A 22,151-nucleotide genomic window follows, 5' to 3' on the forward strand; every position below is an offset into this window, starting at 1 on the left:
AAGGACCCCTATTAGCAAATTTTACTTAAATTTCAGACAGCAAATCATTGGGGCAGCTGATCATGAAGTGCAATGAGAATTTATCTCTGAACAGACAAATCATTTATGCCAAAAATACAGCTTGAGTATTAAATGGCTAAAGTTTAAAATCGTTCATTTAAATACCTATGCAAGTTACCTCAACTGTTAACGTAATTATACCTCATTAAAGATTTGTGTGGTCAAGATACTAGAGTCTAGCCTCTTTTAATTTCAAGGATTACTTTATCCTTGGGTTAACTGCTATACACTTTTGTACCTAATTTTAGGGAGATATTTTAAAAACCACTCTGGGGGCGCCTGGGTGGCTCAGTCAGTTAAGCGGTCTGCCTTCAGCTCAGGTCATGATCCCAGGGTCCTGGGATCTAGCCCCGCATCAGGCTCCCTGCTCAGCGGGAAGCCTGCTTCTCCCTCTCCCGCTCCCCCTGCTTGTGTTCCCTCTCTCGCTGCATCTCTATCAAATAAATAAAATCTAAAAAAAACAAAAAACCACTCTGGAAGCTTTGCTGTTTGTAATGGTATAATTGCTTGTTTCAGTACTTAACTTCAATATAAAAATATATGAAAGAAAGTGACTTAGCCTTTTACTTTAATCCCTCCGAACCAAACGTATGGGGAAGGCTGTGTGTATGAGGTCAAGGGGGTATATGGGAACTCTATGCTCAATTTTGCTGCAAACCTAAAACTGATATAAAAAAATTAAGTCTATTAAATTTACAACAAAACTAAAACGTAGCCAATGAACAGAAACTTAGATTTCTTATTGTATATCTCAGTGTAGACGTCTATATTCAACTAAGTTGATCTAACAAAAAACAACATGTTTTGGTTGTAAAATAATTTACTAAAGGCACTATTTGTTAAACATCAAACTAATAATTTGTTACCAATAAGGTACATCATTGTAAACATGACAAAATGATTTCAAGAGATACATGGCTAGTAGGTAAACAATACAGTTTTTTTAAGTGACAGCTTTCCTATTTACAAGATCATATTCCTTCCAGCTATTCCAGGGGCTTGCAGTGATGCAACCGCTCGCAACAGTTATCTGAGCGGGGGAGCTTGGAACGCATAACTGGTTTGAGATCACTACTGCTAAAGCGGTCTTACAAAGCTCCAAAATTCTTCACTCATAAGGTCAATTGTAAAACTCTTGAGCTTAGAATCAAGATACTTTCTATCTCCCACCAAAACACATCAAAAACGTATGGACTCAGAACCCCAAAAGAACTAGCTGGAGGGCCCAAGACCTATAACATGTCCAAGCATGAACTGGTGAGCTCTGCCACTAAGCACATCACAGAAAATGGAGAAAATAATCCAAAAGTAGCTCTTGAACATTAGCACCATAATAAACATGGCTCACAGCTAAAAACTAGATTGTTTATCCCACCAGATAACATTCATTTATAGTTCTAATGCTGAAAGAGCAGCTTTTTAATGTATAGTAAGTGATCTAAGTACAGAAGTCCGGTTTTTCTTCCTATGAGAAAAATGTTAAAATACAAACTAAACAGCATCCCAGAGGCAGTGAATCCTATTGTGCTAAAGCATATACAAATTAAGGCTTTACCTTGGTACATAAACAATTTTAAAATTATGTTGGAACATTCCCAACAAATCAGTTACAAAGAATTCAAGCAATCTGTTCAAGAATCTGTAGTGGGACTCAGTTCAAACAAGTATTCGGCATCTTACATTCAACTTACGCACTTAGCTGCCATAATGAATGTTACTGTAACCTCACTCCCTGAAATGCCACCATAGTTTTGAATTCAAGCCAGTCAAGGGGCAGGGTGTTAAAATAATTTGGCTTACTAATGAAAAAGCCTAATAAGTCAATCAAACTTTTCTAACTAGAGCACGATCTAAAAGTACAGAAGTTTCCCTGTTGTAGTATTTCTAGTTTTGAATGCCCTTTTGGTTTATTGAGTAAGCTGAGTACATTTCCTGATAAGTACTACCACTGGACAAAGGATCTAAATGTTGAGATTTTACTAATCAAGGTTTCAAGCTGGTACACATTCCTACTAGGTCATGTTTCAATTAATAGATCTTTCCAATGTCAGGGGGAAAAAATGAAAGAGATTAATATGGTTCTAAAAAGAAAATAAAGGCAAACTATTCCTAAAGCTCTATATTAATTTATGAAGATTCTCCCAGTTAATGCATGTATAGATCTTGTTTTAGCCACTATGTCAGAAGAAAAGTTTCAGTGTAGAGGTCTACAATCAAGATACAAGGCTCTACATTTCCCTACATGCTTAGCTATTTATGTTTGGCTAATTCCTGTGCAGAATTATAACCACAGACATTGAAATATAGCTCTCAGATCTGAAAATGTCTTTATTTTTTAGAAAATGGATTCCAGGAAGGTTAAAAAGCAATACCAGAGGGTATAGGTGCAGAATTGGATGTAGTCATTCAAAGCATTCAATTAAGAATATGGCAATATAAATATCTGAAAAGCATCTCTTAGGTGTTCAAAACAAAAAATGTAGAAGTCATTCCTAACTAATTTGAGCTTTATAGCATTTCCTAGATGGGAAAAACAGTTAACATTTCAAAGTCCTGAAAGCTTCTTCCTTGGCTAATTACATTAGATGGTTTGCCTTTGATCAAACTCCTTCCTTTTTAAACATGGATAAAAGCATTACATAGGTCCACTGTTAAACAGACAACATGTTGCAAATTACTTCTGGTATAATGTATTCCAACAAAGCTTAGAAAATAAAAGATGTTGAGGCGGCTTTGGACTAAGTTTAATAGTCATCTCCTCTGCTGACAACTTCTTTACACGTTGGACGCAACAGTATGGTATGTTCAAACTGCGCTGTATATGATCCTTTAATGTCACATAATGGTGGATACGGATCTACAATGCCCAAGTCACACAGATTCTTCAAAGCCATCAAGTATTTACTTTCTCCCAAGCGATCCAGCCATCGGCGGCAGAAGGCAAGGGTGCCAAAGTTTTCATTGATGACGTTCAACAAGTGTTTTGTTCTTGGAAGCCTAAGAGGAGAAAATCCAAAATTAACAGGTAGCTAAAAAGTTACCCACTCATTTTCCCCGTTAAGGAAAACTTATACAGTAGACGTTGCTTCACTCAGTAATTCAAAAACCTTTTTGTTGCCTCTTTCAACATTCAGAAGTCAGAATGTATAACAGCCCATACCTAATTATACATGGCAGCTGAATGGGAGACCAGCTGAAGGCTATCTTATCATATTTATGTGTTTACGCACACGTGTTTGTTAAATTCCCAGTAGAGACTCATCAAGAGTACTATGGTGGGAATTTCCTTTTTTGTGCATCAAGCTGAAAGACCTGCACACAAAGGAGGTATAAATCCATCTTTCAACCATCTTTTCCAAAAAGTTTAAGGGGGAAAAAAGGGTAAAAATAGGAAGTTTACCAATAGGAAAATATTAAAAACCACCACCTAGAAATGCCAGCAAAATAATCACCTCTCAAATTGTTACTGGAAACTGGATCTTAAGAGAATACTTGCCTGTATCATTTTTATCTGAGTTAAGATTTTTAACAGGGCAATTTCTTTGCTGTATTATAAAAATCCACAAAACTTACTGGTAGGCTATAGAACTGTACATTTATGAATGTACCACTGTGGATGTTTGTCAAATTTTTAAAAATGCTGCTAACTGGGAAAAGAAACTTCTGTAAAAATAATGGTCTCTCACCTGATTGGCACATGTCCAACATCAAAATTTTTCATATAGTGTGAACATTCCATATCATCATGAACAACGCCTTTTCCTGTGCTTCCAAAGGTTTCAATGGCATATACTTCTCCTTCCTAAAGAATATGTAAGGGCCAGGGGAAAAGAAGAAAAATCCAGAACTAATTAAAATTGCCATTTGTTAACTTCAGCCTGAGGTATTATTTACTTCATGTAAGAAACATGAAATAACCCCTGGCAGTCATTATTCACCCTTCCCTGCTTTATCTCCTTAGCACTGTTTGGTCTTTCTGTGTCCTATTAGAATGTAGCCTTTATGGGGTGCCTAGGTGGCTCAGTCGGTTAAGTGTCCGACTCTTGATCTCAGCTCAGGTCTTGATCTCAGGGTTGTTGAGTTCAAGCCCCGCCTTGGGCTCCACACTGGGCATGGAGCCTACTTAAGAAAAAAAAAAAAAAAGTAGCCTTTACATGGGCAGGGAATTTTATTTTGTTCACTAATGCATCCTCAGGGACTACTAAAGAGACTGGCACCTAAGAGATGCTTAGTAAGTGGTGAAAAAACAATCCTTTGGCATACCCAACTTCCACAGCTAACTGAGCCATAGTCTAACCAGACATGATCTGCACATTCACACAGACCAATTCCTATCGGAGTATAGATGGCAAGTTAATTTTGCTCAACATACTACATACTCAACTATCACCAACTTTAGTTTGGAAAAAAAAAATAAAAATGCTTCATAAAAAAACACTGTTAACGGCACACATACCTCCATTCTTGTTGCCTCTCCTCCTTTCACAATGGGCACTGTTTTCCCAGCATGTATTCTATATGGCCCGATTGAATGTCCATTTAGGTTACGGATTGGTTTCACTGGCATAATAGGAAAAGATAGTTTATTCAAGGTCTTCAGGAGCACAAACATCTCTTGGCTTTCTGGCACAGAGTTTAAGCATTGACTTAAAAATAAGACATGGCTCTACTAAATAACCTCACACTGACATAGTTACATACAAACTGGAAAACTAGTGGAATATGCAAAGATGTTTACTACAGTGTTACTGATTAAAAACTAGAAGGGAGGAAGGTGAGATGATGGGAAAAGAACAAACTTATGAGGATACAATGGGGATGCATCTAAGGAGGTATTGTTAATAAAAGTTATAAAATGCCATGTACATTGTGATTACAAACAAAAAATATAGTTATGGTCCAAAAGGTAATGTGAAAATGAGGATTCTGTGTCCAAATGACAGGATTATAAAACTAAATTTTATAATTATAGCACAGCTCAAGTGTGTTAATAAGGAAAATCTAAACAATTCCAAGGTCCTGAGACCAATGACAGAACGAACTGTGGTATATTCACACAATGGAACACTACACAACAATAAAAACAAAAAGTTGGGAATACAGTGAACAACTGAAATAAAACCTAAAGAAAAAAGAACAGAAGAAGGCACAATTATATACATACTGTTTTATTATACATATCAAAATTAAGCACAATTATACTATTATTTAGGGATGCATAATTAGGTAATAAAGACATTAAGAAAAGCAAATGAAAATACTTTAGCACTCCAGACAGTGGTTTGCTAGAGGAAGGCTGCTGTAATTCAAAAGGGTATACAGAACTGAAGGGCTTTTGGAGTGCTGGCAATATTCTATTCCGCTTAATTGAATTTTTATGTTGTGTCTCTTCACACACAACATAATTCCACAATAAAAAAAGATTTTTAAAAAAATCTAGCTTTACAGGGCTAGAATTCTCAGTACAAGCTACCTTTCTTTCAGGGCAGAATTAGGTAGCAAGGTTTTTTTCAACTCTACAACAATGAAATAATGACATTTAGAGGGTGGCACCGGAAAATAAAACTCCCAATTAGCTCTTCAAAAAAATTCTCCTTTTTATACAAATGATAAGCTAAATTTACTTTAAAATTCAGCAAGCATCATTATTTCTCCAAGACCTGGCAAACTTACCCCACAGGCCAATCAAAAACACATTTACATAAAAAAATTGCTTAGCTATACTAACCTAACATACAACCAAGTTACACAGAAGAAGCAGGGCACAGGAGTATCCATCTGTATATTATACAGGTTGTGACAGCAGCAGGCTAATTCTGGGACCAGTAACTATAAAGGTAACTTTCCATTCTGCAGCTTCCTGATCAAGGTAAATAAAATCACTCCCTTGATGGCTCAGTTCTGTTACGTGGTTTTGGAAAGTGCTGCTGGGAGTACAGCTTTTCGTCCATTTTTTCATCTTCCCAACATCATGATTTGTCTATGCACTTTCTGCTCAAAGTAGTAAAAATTAATTAATTATGCCACCCTCCACTAAGAACCTTGATCAACACAATAACTGGTATCAAAGAAGGGGTGCTGAAACAACAGAACCTAAAATGTTGCACTGGCTTAATGGAAAGAGTAAGAAGGCAGATACTGATTCCAGTATTTCAGGTTGGCATTGTTATGTGGTGACTAAACATTAAGTCAAACTGTCAATATACCTTGAAAGGCAGAGCGGAAGCCAACCAAAGCTGCAGAATTAGGAAAAGATAGGAGGGAAAGCTGATTTGAGAGGGACTTGAATAAGCTTTGTTTGTTGTGGCACCAATCCCAAATCTGGGGGCAGGAAATGACAAATTTGTTGAATACTAATAAATTCCAGGCACTGTCATAAAATTTACTTTTCTTAAAAAACAAAAAAACAAAGAAACATGGTATCATTAATCCTACTATAGTCAAAGAAACTTGGGTTCTGTTTACAGGGTTTATCTAAGTTCAAAGATAGACCCATCTGACCCTATAGTATGTTTTCTTCATTATCCCATAATACTTCCCATCCAAGTGTGAGCAGCCTTAAGAGTATTTTGATTTGTGCTGGTGTTCACAGGATCTGAGAGAGAGCAACAAGGACAGACACCATCGGGTCACAGAGGAAGAACCCCTTTTGTAGTTGGTAGAAACATAATACTCTATCACTATCAGCAAAGTTATGCAAAGAATGCTAAATGATGTGAATTTACTGAGGGCAAGGAAGCAAGAGTGTTTCTGCAAAGAGGAATATAAAGAAGAGACAGGATTTGATTAAAGGAAATGTAAGAAATATTCTGTGAGAAAGTTATTAGAATAGCAGTTACAGAAAACAGTGGGCAGATTAGGAAGGGGGATAGTGGTCAGACCCTGAGAGCTGGGGAAGGCTGGAATGATAGGAAAGCAGCAGAAAGCATAGGTCTGACTCTGGGACTGCCTTAGGACTTTCCTAGACTAGTCCTAGACTTAGGACTGCCTTAGTCTTTCCTAGCTACTGCCTTAGGTACGTAGTCCTAAGGCAGTAGCTAGGAAAGACTAAGAGGCAAAGGGAATAAAGATTAAAGGAAAGACACACAAGAAATTACCTGGACTCTAAATTCTGAATTCAATTCAAAAAAAGCAGGGGGGGGGGGGGGGTGGTCATCAATGGAAAGAGCCTCTGGTTTGTCTCTGAGCCTCAGTCTGAATCGTCATAGAAAACCAAGTCTGCATTTTGGTCAATCTGGGATAAATCCCTGGGTGTCCCATCAGCTACCACAGTAGCTTCGCAATAGTTCCCACCTAGTGACCACAGTTTTCCTAATATGAGGAGGTCATTCATTGTCCCCTCCCCCACCCCCATTTTCCCTCTTTATATTCCCAGGAGATAAAGATAAAGCAGCTGACCCAAAGAAAGCACTCAACACTATTTTGCAAAATTAATTCTGCAAGAGGTCACATGCATTTCAAAATAAGATACTTTTTTTTTAAAAAACATACCTTGATATGTCTTCCCATCTATTTCAACCTCATAGGATTCCATAACTTCTTGTATGGCCTCGCCAACATCACACAGACGGACATCAATTCCAGCACACTAAAAACAAAATGATGTATACTTTGTTACTCAAAATGCAGAATTTTATAGCAATTTATTAGTATTTTAAAATAAAGGACAATTAAGTAAACTGCTTTGCACATTATAACTTCCTCTATAAAAGTCTTTGGTACATTGTACTAGAATTACCCACTTAAAACCCTAAGGGCAGTAGACTGGTCTTACATAATCCAAAGACCTTAAACAGGCTATAAAATGTTCAAAATATGTTGAATGAAATTGTGCTTCTAGTTCACATACCTTTATTCCAGTGTTAGTGGCATCTTTTACAGCTTTTAATAATGTATCATATTTGGGATTAAAAGTAACAGTAAAAGCACAGTCAATAATCCTACCTGAAAGAGAAAATTCTTAAGTTGACTTATCAGCTAGTCAATTTGTCTACTTCACAGCATCTACTCTATTAACCTTGCTAGTTAAAAGGAAAATAAAATGATGGGTCAAATGAAGGCAACAGTCCCAAGTACCCAGACAGCATTCACAATCAAAAGTGGAAAAAAATATAAGTTACATAAAGGTTTCAGAATAAAAAGACTATTTCCAGTGTTAGTATATATTACTTCAAGATAGTACCAATTCAGTACTAACTCAGATGGATAAGCAAAATTATAAACAGAAACAAATCAAAGAGAAAAACCCGGGGTACTAAAGAATCACAATGTGGGCAGAGAAAATGTGTAGGTCCACAGACACTAATTGTCAGTCCAGCTTCTCCAATTTAGCAAATCCTCAGGTAAGTACTTAATCTGAGCTTTATTTTCTCACCTGAAGTGAGATAAAAAACGTACTAACCTAAGAAAGTTTGGGAGAGAATTTAAAAAAGCCAGCAAGTATATAAAGGTTGATAAAGGATCTAAGTAAATGTTTGTTGTTGTTATACGGATAAATGTCTGAAAGAACATGAAGAAGTGTATGATTAAATTCTTCACACTTTGATAAAAAGAATAATAAACCTCAACTACCACAGTTTGCATTATACTCCATTTAGCAGGATGCTTAAATCTCAAAATCTGCCTCAACACAGCCCTACTGAAAAGTGAGGCATAAAGAAGAAAATTGGGGGGGCGCCTGGGTGGCTCAGTCGTTAAGCGTCTGCCTTCGGCTCAGGTCATGATCCCAGGGTCCTGGGATCGAGTCCCACATCGGGCTCCCTGCTCAGCGGGAAGCCTGCTTCTCCCTCTCCCACTCTCCCGCTTGTGCTCCTGCTCTCGCTATCTCTCTCTGTCAAATAAAAAAAAAAAAAATCTTTAAAAAAAAAAAAAAGAAGAAAATTGGGGAATTCAAGTACCTGCAGCCCCATCCAACAGAGAGAAGACTGTTTTTTTTTGTTGGGGGGGGGGGGCTTATTTCCAAGAACTCACCACTTATATGTGTTCCAAAGTCTATCTTACAGATGTCATCATACTGTAATACTGTTGTGTCACCAGCATTTGGAGTATAATGGGCAGCACAGTTATTCAGAGAACATCCGGTAGGAAATGCCAGGCCTGCATTTAATCCATTCTCTTTAATTAGCTTTCGTGAACAGTCTTCCAACTTTTCACTATTAAAAAAAAATACATTTTTATCCTTATATACCTTTACTGGTCATCAGGTCCAGAGAGTTTACTAAAAACTCTTAAATTACTTTCTGGGAGTGATCTGAGCACTTCCTGAATGTGAGTAAGTAACAGTTCTCCGATGCTATGAAAATAGTAGCTCCTCTCTAAAAGATAAAAGAATTTAATTCTGCTAGAAATCTGAAGAAACAAAACCACATGATCCACTTTTAGCTTAGTTTCCTAGGAAATGAGATTCTTGACTTCAATTTAAATGTTGATTATGTTTTATTTGCTCAATGTTGCACATTTTAAAAATTGTCTGAATTAGAGAACTGTTGCCTTTTACAGCTAATTACTTCTCAAAGGGAAAACTAGAGAAATAATTACTTTTATTGGTTTCTTCACTGCATTGTAACTATGTTTCATGACCAATAATTCTAATTTAATATGAATTGTTAGACAGCAAAATAACAGATTTTCAAACAGAATATAAGAATTACAGTATTGTGTGCATTTGCACAAAGAAGTGTACATGAGTACAAAATAGGGTGGTTGAGGTACAAATGTCCTCTTACAATTTCCTCAGTACATCTACAGTACAAGAACCCAGAGATATTTCTAGAAGCTTCACTTCAGGTCTTAGCAAAGTAGTAGTGAAAGCCAAACAATACAACTGGAGTTAGCACTAAAAAAGAAAAAAAGAAAAAAACCCAACTTTTTTATCATGTTCTTACAAAAAACATATTCCTTTTACCAGATTTCTATCATTGTCATCCCAGGCTTGATCCAGCTCATAACATATTTTCTAACTTGTCGATGTGCTTCCGCAGCTTCTCGAAAATCATTCCAAATCTCTTCACTAGCTTGATCTAACGCTTTCTTTTCTTCACTCGTAGTTCTCCAAGCAGCTGTTCGCCTTTATAGTATGTACACCACAGTATTAGTCATTTAAGAAACAGCTGATAAGCATAAAAGCGGAGAGATACAAATATACTAATATAAGACATTTTAGATAAAAATGTTACACATTCAGTTTCTTTTATTAAATGTCAGCAAAATTTCTGAAGTACAAGTAGTCACACAATCAAGCCAAATCAAGTTAAACCTTCTTTAAGACTCAAAAAATAATCCTCAAGTGAGATTTCATTCATAGTCAGAGAGACTAAAACTCTGCCACACACACAAAAAAAACACAAAAAGAAAAAATAAGACAGAAGAGAGTCCTAGAAACCAAGGAGTGGGAGAAAAAGGTTCCACTCAAGGTTACAGTCTAAGAGACTTCAAAAGACCATACCAAAAATTGGCATTTAACTTCATACACAGGGTAAGTACTAATGCAAAAACTTGACCTGGAAATCTACATACACCTCCCTCAACACGTAAATTTGTTTTTGTAGGATTTTTCTAACTGTATGTATGTGTATGTATATATATTTATATATCTATCTAATCTAATCTATCTATCTATGAAGTGATCTTCCTTGAAGGATATGGCTCATATTTCAAAACTTCCAGGAGTAACAAACATTTTTATTCAGTATCTGGGAATGAGGAGATCCACTGACCCCCTTTAAGCAGTATATTTCAAAAGCAATAACTGTTTTCAAATGAAAATCTTTCAAAAAATTGTTGTAACTTTCACACACTAAGCAATATTGAATATACAGCTCACAAACTCAGTGATCACCGACATATAAATTATATTCAATTATAAAAGTGATGCCTTCAAGGAATTACTATTTATCTCAAAATATGGCCTGCAGGCAAATCCAGCCTAGCACCTGTTTTGTAAATAAAATTCTACTGCAATATAGTTATGTCCATTTGTTCACATACTGTCTATAGCTACTTGCATGCTACAAAGGCAGAACTGAGTAACACCCAAGGCCTGATATCTTTACTATATGGCTCTTTAAAGAAAAAGTTTATACAACTGCTCTACACTATGCCCCTAAGTTAATGCTCCCAAATGCTGTGAGTTTTTCTGTGTCACTGTCAGGTTCATTATGATTACTTCCTACTGCAGCAGTTACCTGGGTGCCAACAACTAACACTTCTAATTTACTACAAAGATCCAAAGGAGCTGTCCTATGTCAATTTAGGGATAGTTAAGCATCACAGAGGCTTCTTTGACTTATTTTCTTTGGAAATGTATACTGATGTTATCAGAAAACTGAAGTATTGCAGCACCATCTGTTAAGGTCAGTTTTAAACTCCACAAACATTTAAATGTGTATGAACTACTTTTATCAGAACAGTGAAGACTCAAGAGGCAATTTCTAATAAAAGTATTCAAATGAACATCCTCAGACTAGAAGGTAACAGGTTAAGATCCTTTAAAAGTATATTCTCAACATGTGGCTCAACCTTTTTCAGCTGCAATACACTTATAGTTGCTTACTCCATGATGGGATAGACAAGCCACAATCTCCTGACCTCCAGATGTAACTCCAGTCCTTTCTCTCCCATGAATCCAAAAATCTTCCCTGGGAACCAAGAATCCGAATATTCTAAGAACAAATCATTTTCAGACATAAGAGTACTGGGTAAGGTCTCAGATCAATTTTTAAACTAAACATATCACAATTCTCCATCTCTTACGTGGGCCATAACTCTGGCACATATACTACAGCCATACCTATATGCACAGCCCTGCCTCAAAAGCCAGACATTTTCGTGAAAAGCAAAAATATCCTCAAACGTTTTCTCTAGAATGGTAAGATGACAGACTATAACTGATGGACATCAGCCATGAAAATGAAATTGGTCATTATCAATTTCCATTTCTTCTCAATTCTTCAAATCCACTTCTTATAGGTTAAAATGTTAAGTATAATTAAGTTCCAAATGCTATTTGACTACATTTTAGAATCAGAATATAGTACAATAAAGAGCCCCAATACTGAAATCAACAAGCCTCACATGATCTTACACTTCTGAAGCTGCACAGCTGATTCTTAGAAGCAGTGAATTCTTTGAAAGGTTATGGCATGTTCTTCATTATTGGTAAGAGTTACCAATCAGAAAATGGATGAAATTATTTTTCTAAGTCTTAAGTTCAAATTGAAAGTCATAAGAGTAATATTCAAGCATCTAAAATCATAATTCCAAGCTTGTACTATTTACAAAAAATATTATGAAGGAGCCTCTCCCCTTTCCTAAATTTAATATTTTGATGTTCAGTCTGTTTAGCAAAAACAGAGAAATTAGTAAGATGAAAAAAAAACATTCCGAGCTCATAATAATTATCTGAAAGGGCAATTAATTCATCCAACTGACAGAGGTGGGTTAGAAATGCTTTTAAATTTTATTAGGTCTGCAACAAAACTATCAGAATAACTGCTTGAAAGAGAATCTTTATAGAAGTGTTTACAGAGTATATAAATTCACACCTCTTTCATATTTGAGTCTTTTCAGTTTTTCATCATTTTTACTAGATTAAAAGCATAAAATATAAGTAAAACCAAAAGATACAAAGGAATCCAACTATTAATTTCAGTCATAAACATTTCTGAACTCATCGCATAGATAACTTAAAAGCTACTTATATTTATATCTTTAAAGCACTATAGGCCACATTTATAAAAAACCATTTAAAAATGCATGTCTTTAAAAAATAAAAAAAAATAAATAAAAAGGCATGTCTTTACCCCAGAAATAATTAAGAACACACACAGACATGACACCAATTCCTTCCTCTGAAAACTGGTACTTAAAAGGGGCAAAAAAAGCATGTTTTAACTCTGCCTATAAGAAACCATAGTTAACTGATAAAGTTAATTGATACCCAGCTGATAAAGGAAAATTCTTCTTTTAGGTCAGCTAATAAATGTAGAAGGAACAACAGAATTAGAAATTCACCATTTTGCAGTCCCCAATGAAATAACTGATAATGCATGGATAGATATTAAAATAATTAAGTAAAAAGTTGTTGAAGAAAAGGATATTCCAATGGTACCAAACTACCCCCACAGATTACTTGGAAACTGCAAAAAAGAAAGAAGTACCTTTAAAAAAGAAACAGTGGGCTGTGACCACATTAACCAAGTGATCAAATACAGTAAAACTAGTCACAGAAAACCTGACTTTACATCTGATGCAACAGACTATGACACAATATGAACATAGTATCACTTATATGTTCCTGCCAAAGTGCTTAATCTAAATCTAATGTAACCCTTTACAACTAATTCCAGTTCACAGAAAATAAAGGAATAGAGAAAAATTTAATGACACCACAAGGAAAACAATAAAATTCTAAATATGAACTAAGTATTTACATGATACTGGAAAATTACTGTTAATTTATGTAAATGTGATAATTTGGAGAATATCTAATTCTTGGGAGATGCTTAAAGTTTGTTTTCTTAAGTAGGCTCCAAGCCCAGCATGAAGCCGAACTCAGGGCTCAAACTCATGACCCTGAGATCAAGACTTGAGCTGAGGGGCACGTGGGCAACTTAGTCGGTTAAGCTTCCAACTCTTGATTTTGGCTCAGGTCATGATCTCAGGGTTGTGAGATCCATCCTCGACAGGCTCAGCTCCCAGAGGGGAGTCTGCTTCTTTCCTTCTCCCTCTCCCTATGTCCCTACCCCTCCTTCTGAAATAAACAAATCTTAATTTAAAAAAAAAAAAGACCTGAGCTGAGATCAAGAGTCGGACACCTAACAACTGAGCTACCCAGGCGACCCAGATGCTTGAAGTTTTTAGAAGTGAGGACTCAAAAGAGACTTGGGGCACCTGGCTGGCTCTGTTGGTAGAACATGCAACTCTTGATCTTGGGGTCATGAGTTCAAGCCCCATGCTGGGATTGGAGAATTAACTTAAAAAAAAAAAAAAAAGACTTATTTCTAAATGGTCTAGCAAAAAAAAAAAAAAAAAAACCAATAGAAAACACATACATATATAGAGACATATAAAAATACTGTTGATTTCTTTACTAACATGAAAACAAATTTAGAAATGGGTTACAAAGCTGTTTGTAGTATAGTTCTATCTTGAAAAACATTCCCAGGTATTTATAATACACATCTGTATACAGAGGCAATAGAGGAAGAAACAGCATGTCAATAGTGGTTTTAAAATTCATTGGCAGAATTTAAAAGATTTTTCTTTTTTTCTTTTTGCTTATCTGTATTTCCTACCTCTTCTATAATGGATATGTATTGCTTATAGAACAACTGTCCCAAACAACTGCCTCCTAAATTTAGAAATAGATATCAAGAATTTCAAAATAATTCTTCATTCTACTTCTAGAGATCCAGAATAAGAGAAAAATCAGACCTGATTAATACTAAGATGTTCATCACAGAATTTTTTCTAATAGTAAAAATCTAAAAAACTAGGGAAATATTCAAAAATAGGGAAATCACTAATAAAATTATGCTAAGTATAAAATAGCATTATAATCATTCAAAATTGGTTTAAAAAATTTTTAATGACACAGGAAATGCGCACAGAATGTCAATATTTTTAAAAGGGAAAATTACTAATTACAAGAGGGAAAAAAAGTAATGACAAACTAGAGAAACTGGGTAATACTTATCTTAGTGATAAAATCTGACATCATGTGCCTCCAGATGTGAGGTAAACCATGAATTACCTACTTGTCTAGTATGCCATCCAAAAAACACAAACTACTGGGGTGCCTGGGTGGCTCAGTCGGTTAAAAGCTTCTGACTTTGGCTCAGGTTGTGATCTAGGCAGGCTGGTCCTGTGCTCAGTGGGGAGTCTGCTTCTCCCTTTCCCTCTCTCTTTGCCCCTGCCCCTGCTCGTGCTCTAATAAATAAAATCTTTTAAAAAATACACAAACTTCTCTCAAGTTATTCAGAAAAAGTAGTATGCATACAGATTCACCAATATATTATTTTCCACATTTACCTTCTTTCTATCTTGCAAGGAGAAAATGTAATCTTACTGGTATATTATACAGTATATGTATAATTGTCATATTCCATTGGGAGAGAGAACGATAGATGAGGCAAATGTTAAAGAGAACCTGAATGAAAAGTATGTAGGAGTTCTTTGTACTATTCTCTTAATATGGAATTATTTCAAAAATAAAAAGTTAAATAAAATATTGTACTCAACCTGAGTGGTCGTTACACAGGTAAGTTGTGATAATTCATATAATTTTTAGTAAGTTTATTAAAAAAAAACAATGAAGGGGAAAAAAAAAGAGAGAGAGAGAGGCAAACCAAGAAACAGACTCTTAACTATAGAGAACAAATTGATGGTTACCAGAGGGGAGGAGGTGCGGGGGATGGGTGAAACAGGTGATGGGGATCAAGGAGTACACTTGCACTATGTTGTACACCTGAAACTGTATGTTAACTAACTGGAATTTAAATGAAAACCAAAAAAAAAATGAAGGCAGATACAAAACTATATTTAATATTTACCAAGTATTAAGAATACTGATTCTGATCTATTTGCAAATAATCAAAACTGATTATATGAATGTCAAAAATATCAAAACTTACTAAAGAGCAAACATAATCACAATAATTTTTTTTTATTTCTCCATGGCATACAACATTGCTTTTCTTTTCTTTCTTTTTTTTTTTTTTAAAGATTTTATTTATTTGACAGAGAGAGACACAGCGAGAGAGGGAACACAAGCAGGGGGAGTGGGAAAAGGAGAAGCAGGCTTCCCTTGGAGCAGGGAGCCTGATGCAGGGCTCGATCCCAGGACCTAGGATCATGACCTGAGCCAAAGGCAGACACTTAATGACTGAGCCACCTAGGTGCCCCCAACACTGCTTTTCAATATTTAAGTATTACTCCAAAAACTATTATAACATATAATTAATATCTTCCTCTATTGTTTCAAAAGCAGAAGTTATTCTACCTCCATAATGTTTAATTTGCAATAGAAAATGATAGTAAGGAGGGAAAGGTAGTCTTTAACGTTTATAAAATCTCAATTTTTCTTGTATTAAACATTACTTCAAGTGTTCCACCACACTCACATGGTTAAAAATATTAACAATCTATTAATAAGTATAGGAAATCAATGGCTTTCTTCCACTTTAGCAATACACATATAGAAATGGAAACAGGTATAAAAACATCTTGTTTACATCAGTAACAAAACCATAAAATACTTAAAAATAAATTTAACAAAAAAGGAACAGGATCTACCTGAAAATAAATCAGAGTAAGTGGGAAAACATACTATGACAATGGGTAAGACAATGTGACACACCTGTCAATTTTCTGAAACCAATACATAAATGCAATTCTGATCAGAATTCTAAAGAAAGCATTTTTCTGTGGGTATGTGTGTTAAGACTATGTGACCGAGAATAGCTAAATATAAAAAAGAACTGTGCTTGGTGCGTGTGGCAGAGAAAGACTTGCCTTATCAAACTATCAATATATATTATAAAGCTGCTGATAATCAGATCCAAATAGTACTAGCATAGGAATACACAAGTAGATCAGTAGAATAATAGAAATTGGTTGATTATGAAAATATAGTTCCATTATATGAGAATATAGTATATGGCAAAGGTGGGCATTCAATTCAGTAGAATGGATTATTTAATAAACAATTCTAGCACAACTGGCTATCCATTTGAAAGAAAATAAAATTAGCACTCCCAATCCTATACAAAAAAAATTCCAGACTAACTAAAGATGTAATAAAACACAGAGTAAGAGTTTGAAAAAAAATCTAAGAGACTGCTAGGAACCCAGAAATATAAAACATAAACATACACTGTATACAAAATTTTAAAACTTTTGGAAGAACAAAAGAACAAAGTCAACAATCAAAAAGTGCTCAAAATCATTAGCAGTTTGGGAATCATAAGCTAAAGTATTAATATATTCTTTGATTCAGCAACTCCACTCCTGGAAAACTATCCCATAATAAAACTGCCATAACATAAGGAGATAATACACACACGTGTGTGTGTATATATATATACATATAATATATATGTGTATGTATATTCGTAGAAATGTCCATTACAGAATGGTTTGTAATATGGCAAAACAGAGACAAAATGAAGGCTCATCAATTAGAAAACGGTGGAATAAAGTATGGCATATTCACACTATGGAATATTATGAAGCCATTCAAAAGAATAACTGCTATTCTGACTGACTTGGAGGGCCTTCCAAGAGATAGTCCTGAAGGAGAAAAGGTGAGGAAAGTGTGCCTAGGATTCCATTTTGGAAAACAAGACCAAGAGTCCCATTACATAAACAGACACAGATGTACACAAATATGAGTGTATAAAAATATGGAAGGCTACCTGCTAGGTGGTTACATGGGTCTGGAAGGAAGGGAAGGAAGAGGAAACAAGCAAAATAAATAAATAAATAAATAAAAATATTGTATTTAAAAATAAATGTGATTATATGTACTATGAAAATTTAAGTTAATTAATGTGAAATTACTTGTCTGTGACATTTCAAAAATAGATGCTTTAAGAGAGGGATAGTGACTGATGAATTCAAATTCAAAGAAAACATGCTCATGACATAAAATTTCAGAACTTTATACTTATTCTCTGAAAGTACTGGGAATGAAGGAGGGGGATTAAAATATAACAACATCATGTTCTTTCCTAAAGTTTAAAGAAAAACAATGATGTCTACAAATCAATGAAACAAGGCTACAGTAGAAGCTTTCTTAACCAACTATTGCAACCACTGGATTAACTGATGCTCTTGAGTCTCTCTGTAAAATACACTAACCAATGCCCATTGTATGCTGAATATGACGGGCTGACAGGTTCCTGTTCTGAATAATAATAACAGCAGCAGCTAACACTTAATGCTTACCATGTGTCTGTTACTCTCCTAAGTGCTTTACATATATTATTCCTCACAACCCTATGAAGTGCTCATTTTATAGATGAAGAAATGAAAGCAAAGACATGATAAATTACTTGCCCAAGTCACAAAGCTAATAAGTGTTCAAGTGAATCCCAGCTTCCGTGTTCTTAACCAGTCAGCATAATGCCAGTGAGTGTCTGCTGACCAGCTGAAATGTATCCTTTCAGAATCAGGTGATTTGTCTTCCAACAATCAGGTGATTTGTCTGCAAACCAGTGTAAGTCATCTGTACTTGTTAGTATAATTATGTAATTTAGTTATATAGTACATAAAAAGAATTTTTCCAATGAAACTGACTACTCAGAAGTCTCAATAAAGGCAAGTCATCAAAAAATATTTCTGTCAAATTAAGTGTAGGTAAGAACTGCAAATGGTTTCAGGAAAAAAATGTAAACATCCAGGTATCAGCCTTCAGATTAATTAGCTTTTATTCTTCACGGAAGCTCAAAATGGATTACATTTATAGACAACGCATTATGGATATAGATTATGGGAAGAAAAAAGTGGAGTACAATACAAATCCATGTTCAAATACTGAGACTGATGAAAAACAAATGTTTAAGTTAATTTTTATCAATAAAGATTTTTATGTTTTGTGATCCCCACTTTAACATGCTTTTTTGATTAACTGAACTATTACTGGTCCCAATCATTTTGGATAAGAGGGCTTCTACTGTATTTTCTGTAACAAATTCACAAGCTTTTATTAAGGTAGTGGAGCAAAGTTCTGAGAAAAATCAAATCCGCTTTATTGCTAAGCTACAACTTTCAAAGTCAAACTGGAAGTTATTTTATGATTCTTACCCATCTTGTGTGGGTGGGTACTCGCATTCTTGTCCTTTGGGAAATACACCGTTAGGATACAGGTCACATATTGGAACTGAGGGAGGGTCTGTTTGAACTTTTGCTGTGAGATACAAATAAAGCATTAACTTCTGGAGTTAAAAATAAAATTAAGCAGTTATCATTACAGTTTTTCTCAGTTCCTAATGGTTGTTTTATGTCCTAATTTTAAGGAACCTCCTTGCTATCACAGCCTTGTAGTTAAAAACAGAAGATATTTCACCATGCTGGCCACCTCCTCTCCAATTTACTGTTGCTTGGAACAGAAATATTCAACTCCTCAGAATTCTATTATGTATTTAAACAGTATATGCCTTGGCAGAAAGCACATTTCTAATATTTTTGTCTTTATTTACTATACCAGAAATGGAACAGCATATAGAGGCTGGTTTTCACAAATAAAAATCAAAGAGGCAACAAGAAAGTATGAAAGAAACCCTATAGCAATGAGGTAAAAATATAAAGCTATTATGTATTAATAAAATAAGTGAAAAACTTATTTCAAGGGTATATTAGGTATAAAAGTTAAGAGTATACACACCCAGTGCTAAAAGAATTTAGGTAGCCATTTACAAATTTCCAGATACTTTTAAAAAGTTATAGTCCTTAGCATACATTTTAAGGACATTATTTCCCAAACTATATTCTAAAAGACACCAGTGTTCCAAGATGATTTTTAAAAATATCTGGAGAGTTGTCTTCTAAAATTATTTTTAAGTATATAAGAACTAGTTATAGAATTCTTATTATATGAAGAACTGCCAGAAAGTGGAGTGTATTAATTTATGCAGCAATATAGGACATTTGATACATATCTGCAGCATTTCAACTACTGAGGTGAAATATGTGGTTTCCTTTTGATTATAACTGGTCTTATGGATTTTGTGTGTCTTTAATTTTAACACCTATTTTGCTCTCTTTGTTCTGCAATGGGGGAAAAAAAAGAACTATATAAATAAAAGTATAACCGTTTATTGAGCCAAATCATTTATCTATGGAACCACGTTTTGGTTCCTTCTTTTAATTCAAACACTCAGTATCTTATGAGCATCAAACATTTTTCTGTCTTTACATAATGTTTAAAAGTGTTCTATGGGCAAATCAACTTGGGAAACACTGTTTTAAGGTCTTCCTAAGAGGGAACATTAGAATTTAAAATCAAAAAAGATCTTAGAGGTCATCTAATTTTGCTTTACACAAATTTTACTTTTCATTTCTACTGATTCCTTCCTCACTATGATGAGAAACCACTTTAAAGGATATGGTTTTTAACACTTTCACCCCTATTTGCCAACCTTGAATTTGTCAGTGTTCCTTTTAAGGTGGTATTAGAATTGACTTGTAATAATAGTCCAAATAAGATATAATTAGTTTAAGACTATACTACTGATTCTAAAAATCCTAAGCTATTAAATAGTTACAACTCCCTGCTTTTTGGCTTACATTATACTAGCACTTAAAATCCTTAGATCCTATCACCCTGTATTAACATTATATATGTCTACTAAATTTCAGCTTGTTAATACTAGCCTATTTCTCAGTTTTCCTGATCTTTTGAAATCTTGAGTTTTATCAACCAAAGTATTATCGTGTCACCCTCAGCTTTATCTCATCTACAGTTCTGATAAAGATGCCTTTTATATTGTCCATAAATTATTAAGACAAAATAAAAGACTCAAAAAGATCATTAGAGAAAAATTTTGTAATTAAAATATGAGAGCTGAAGTCTAGCCTTAACCACTTATTAACTGTGACTTGGACAAATGGCTAGATGTGCCAAGCCTCAGTTTCCTCATCTACAAAATGAAGAACCAGATGAAATCTTGGATAACCTTTGAAAATTATAATGTACTACGTCCAAGTTATTATCTAAAACTATGCATAATTATAACAATCTGTACTGCAGTTACCATTAACTATCACTTATAATTCTCTCACTTTATAGATGAGGAAAATGAGGGCAGTGAACGGTCCATAATTATATTATTTGGCTTATTCCAGAAGTGATTTACGACAGTCTACAAGGGTATCTAAAATACACAAATAAGAGACAGTAAATTAGAGAACAAAAATCAAAACATGAAAAGAACATAAAATAGAACCTGAAATACTGCCAATACAAAACCAGTTTGGGCTCTAAGCCCTCTAGTAGCCAATATTTAAAAAAAAAAAAAAAAAAAAGGCTAGATTATTTGCATTGGTCACGTTTATGAGATAAGCATATAAAGTACTCAGGAAAAGCACAATTATTCTTGATACCAAGACCAGACAAAAGACTGTCTCTTGAGAGTACTCATAAAGAAATATAATGAAGAGTAAGTTCAACAACATCCTCAGAGGAAGCACAATAAAAGATGATGGCATCACACTAAAACATCTGTCAGTGGAAGAATTTTACCAAGGGCAAATACAAAATAGTCCCTTAACATTCCTCCCTGCTTATCTACCTTCATTAGGGAGTAATTTAAGAGTATTGGGAGAAATAGTTCTCTCTCAAGCCGTTCTCAGGTAACACCATGTCTCGAGGACATTTCTAACAATTTTTGAATGGAAGGAATATGACATCACAATCCCTGGAAGATTCCTAGAACACAGGTAACCTGTGCTCATTAAATACAGACTATTCTAGGGACAGAACTGACATCCTATGACTAGAAGGATCTAAAAATAGATGCCTGAATAGAAAAAAAGGCTATCCCATCCTCATCTGGAGACACATCAGGAAAATTGCTGGTAGAGCCAAAAGCTTTCTTAAAAAATATTTAAGAATATTTCTCTTAACATAGAGATAAAAATGAACCAAGCCTCCACTATTCCGATTCATAAAATTTTAGCCTGAAAGATTTAAAGAAAGGTATAACCAGATACTCAGTGGTCCCTACAGCCCAAAGGGCATCCAAGATTGGAACTTGCTCTGATTCTCAACCCAACCTTTAATCCCCAATACTATACAATCTCCCCCTGGTCTCCCTAATAGAATTTCAGGTCCCTGAAGAGGTTTGGTTTGCCATTTATAGAAACAAAACAAAAGCAGGATCATATTTTAAGTAAATATGAAATAGTACAATGTTATTAATAAAATTTAACCATATGCACAGATTTTAAATAAGGGTACTCCTCATTAAATATTTATCAAGAATCTCATAATTTCAAAGCTGGCAGGTGAACTGCAAACTATGTTTATCCTGTTACGCACAGTGGTACCACTTTACTCATCCCTGACAGAACTGTTACTTGTATTATTCAAG

The 22,151-nt window shown here is 34.7% G+C and overlaps 1 protein-coding gene across 4 annotated transcripts in view; it reads right to left on the bottom strand.

The window, feature by feature from the left end:
• Nucleotides 1-868: 868 nt before the first annotated feature.
• METAP2 (methionyl aminopeptidase 2) overlaps nucleotides 869-22,151 on the bottom strand; it is a 32,263-nt gene continuing 10,980 nt past the window's right edge. For 3 of the 4 annotated variants that reach the window (XM_021687334.1, XM_044915354.1, XM_021687335.2), the window contains 8 exons: nucleotides 18,865-18,967; nucleotides 9,965-10,126; nucleotides 9,031-9,212; nucleotides 7,910-8,004; nucleotides 7,552-7,648; nucleotides 4,517-4,620; nucleotides 3,747-3,862; nucleotides 869-3,057 (listed from right to left, as the gene is read on the bottom strand). In XM_021687334.1, coding sequence (XP_021543009.1) covers nucleotides 2,805-3,057; nucleotides 3,747-3,862; nucleotides 4,517-4,620; nucleotides 7,552-7,648; nucleotides 7,910-8,004; nucleotides 9,031-9,212; nucleotides 9,965-10,126; nucleotides 18,865-18,967 — 1,112 coding nt within the window. In that variant the 3' untranslated portion in view covers nucleotides 869-2,804. The remainder of the gene's footprint in view (nucleotides 3,058-3,746; nucleotides 3,863-4,516; nucleotides 4,621-7,551; nucleotides 7,649-7,909; nucleotides 8,005-9,030; nucleotides 9,213-9,964; nucleotides 10,127-18,864; nucleotides 18,968-22,151) is intronic. The other variant, XM_044915355.1, reaches the window with a different exon arrangement.

Source organism: Neomonachus schauinslandi, chromosome 5 (genome assembly GCF_002201575.2).
Source record: "Neomonachus schauinslandi chromosome 5, ASM220157v2, whole genome shotgun sequence".
Classification (NCBI taxonomy): Eukaryota; Metazoa; Chordata; class Mammalia; order Carnivora; family Phocidae; genus Neomonachus; species Neomonachus schauinslandi.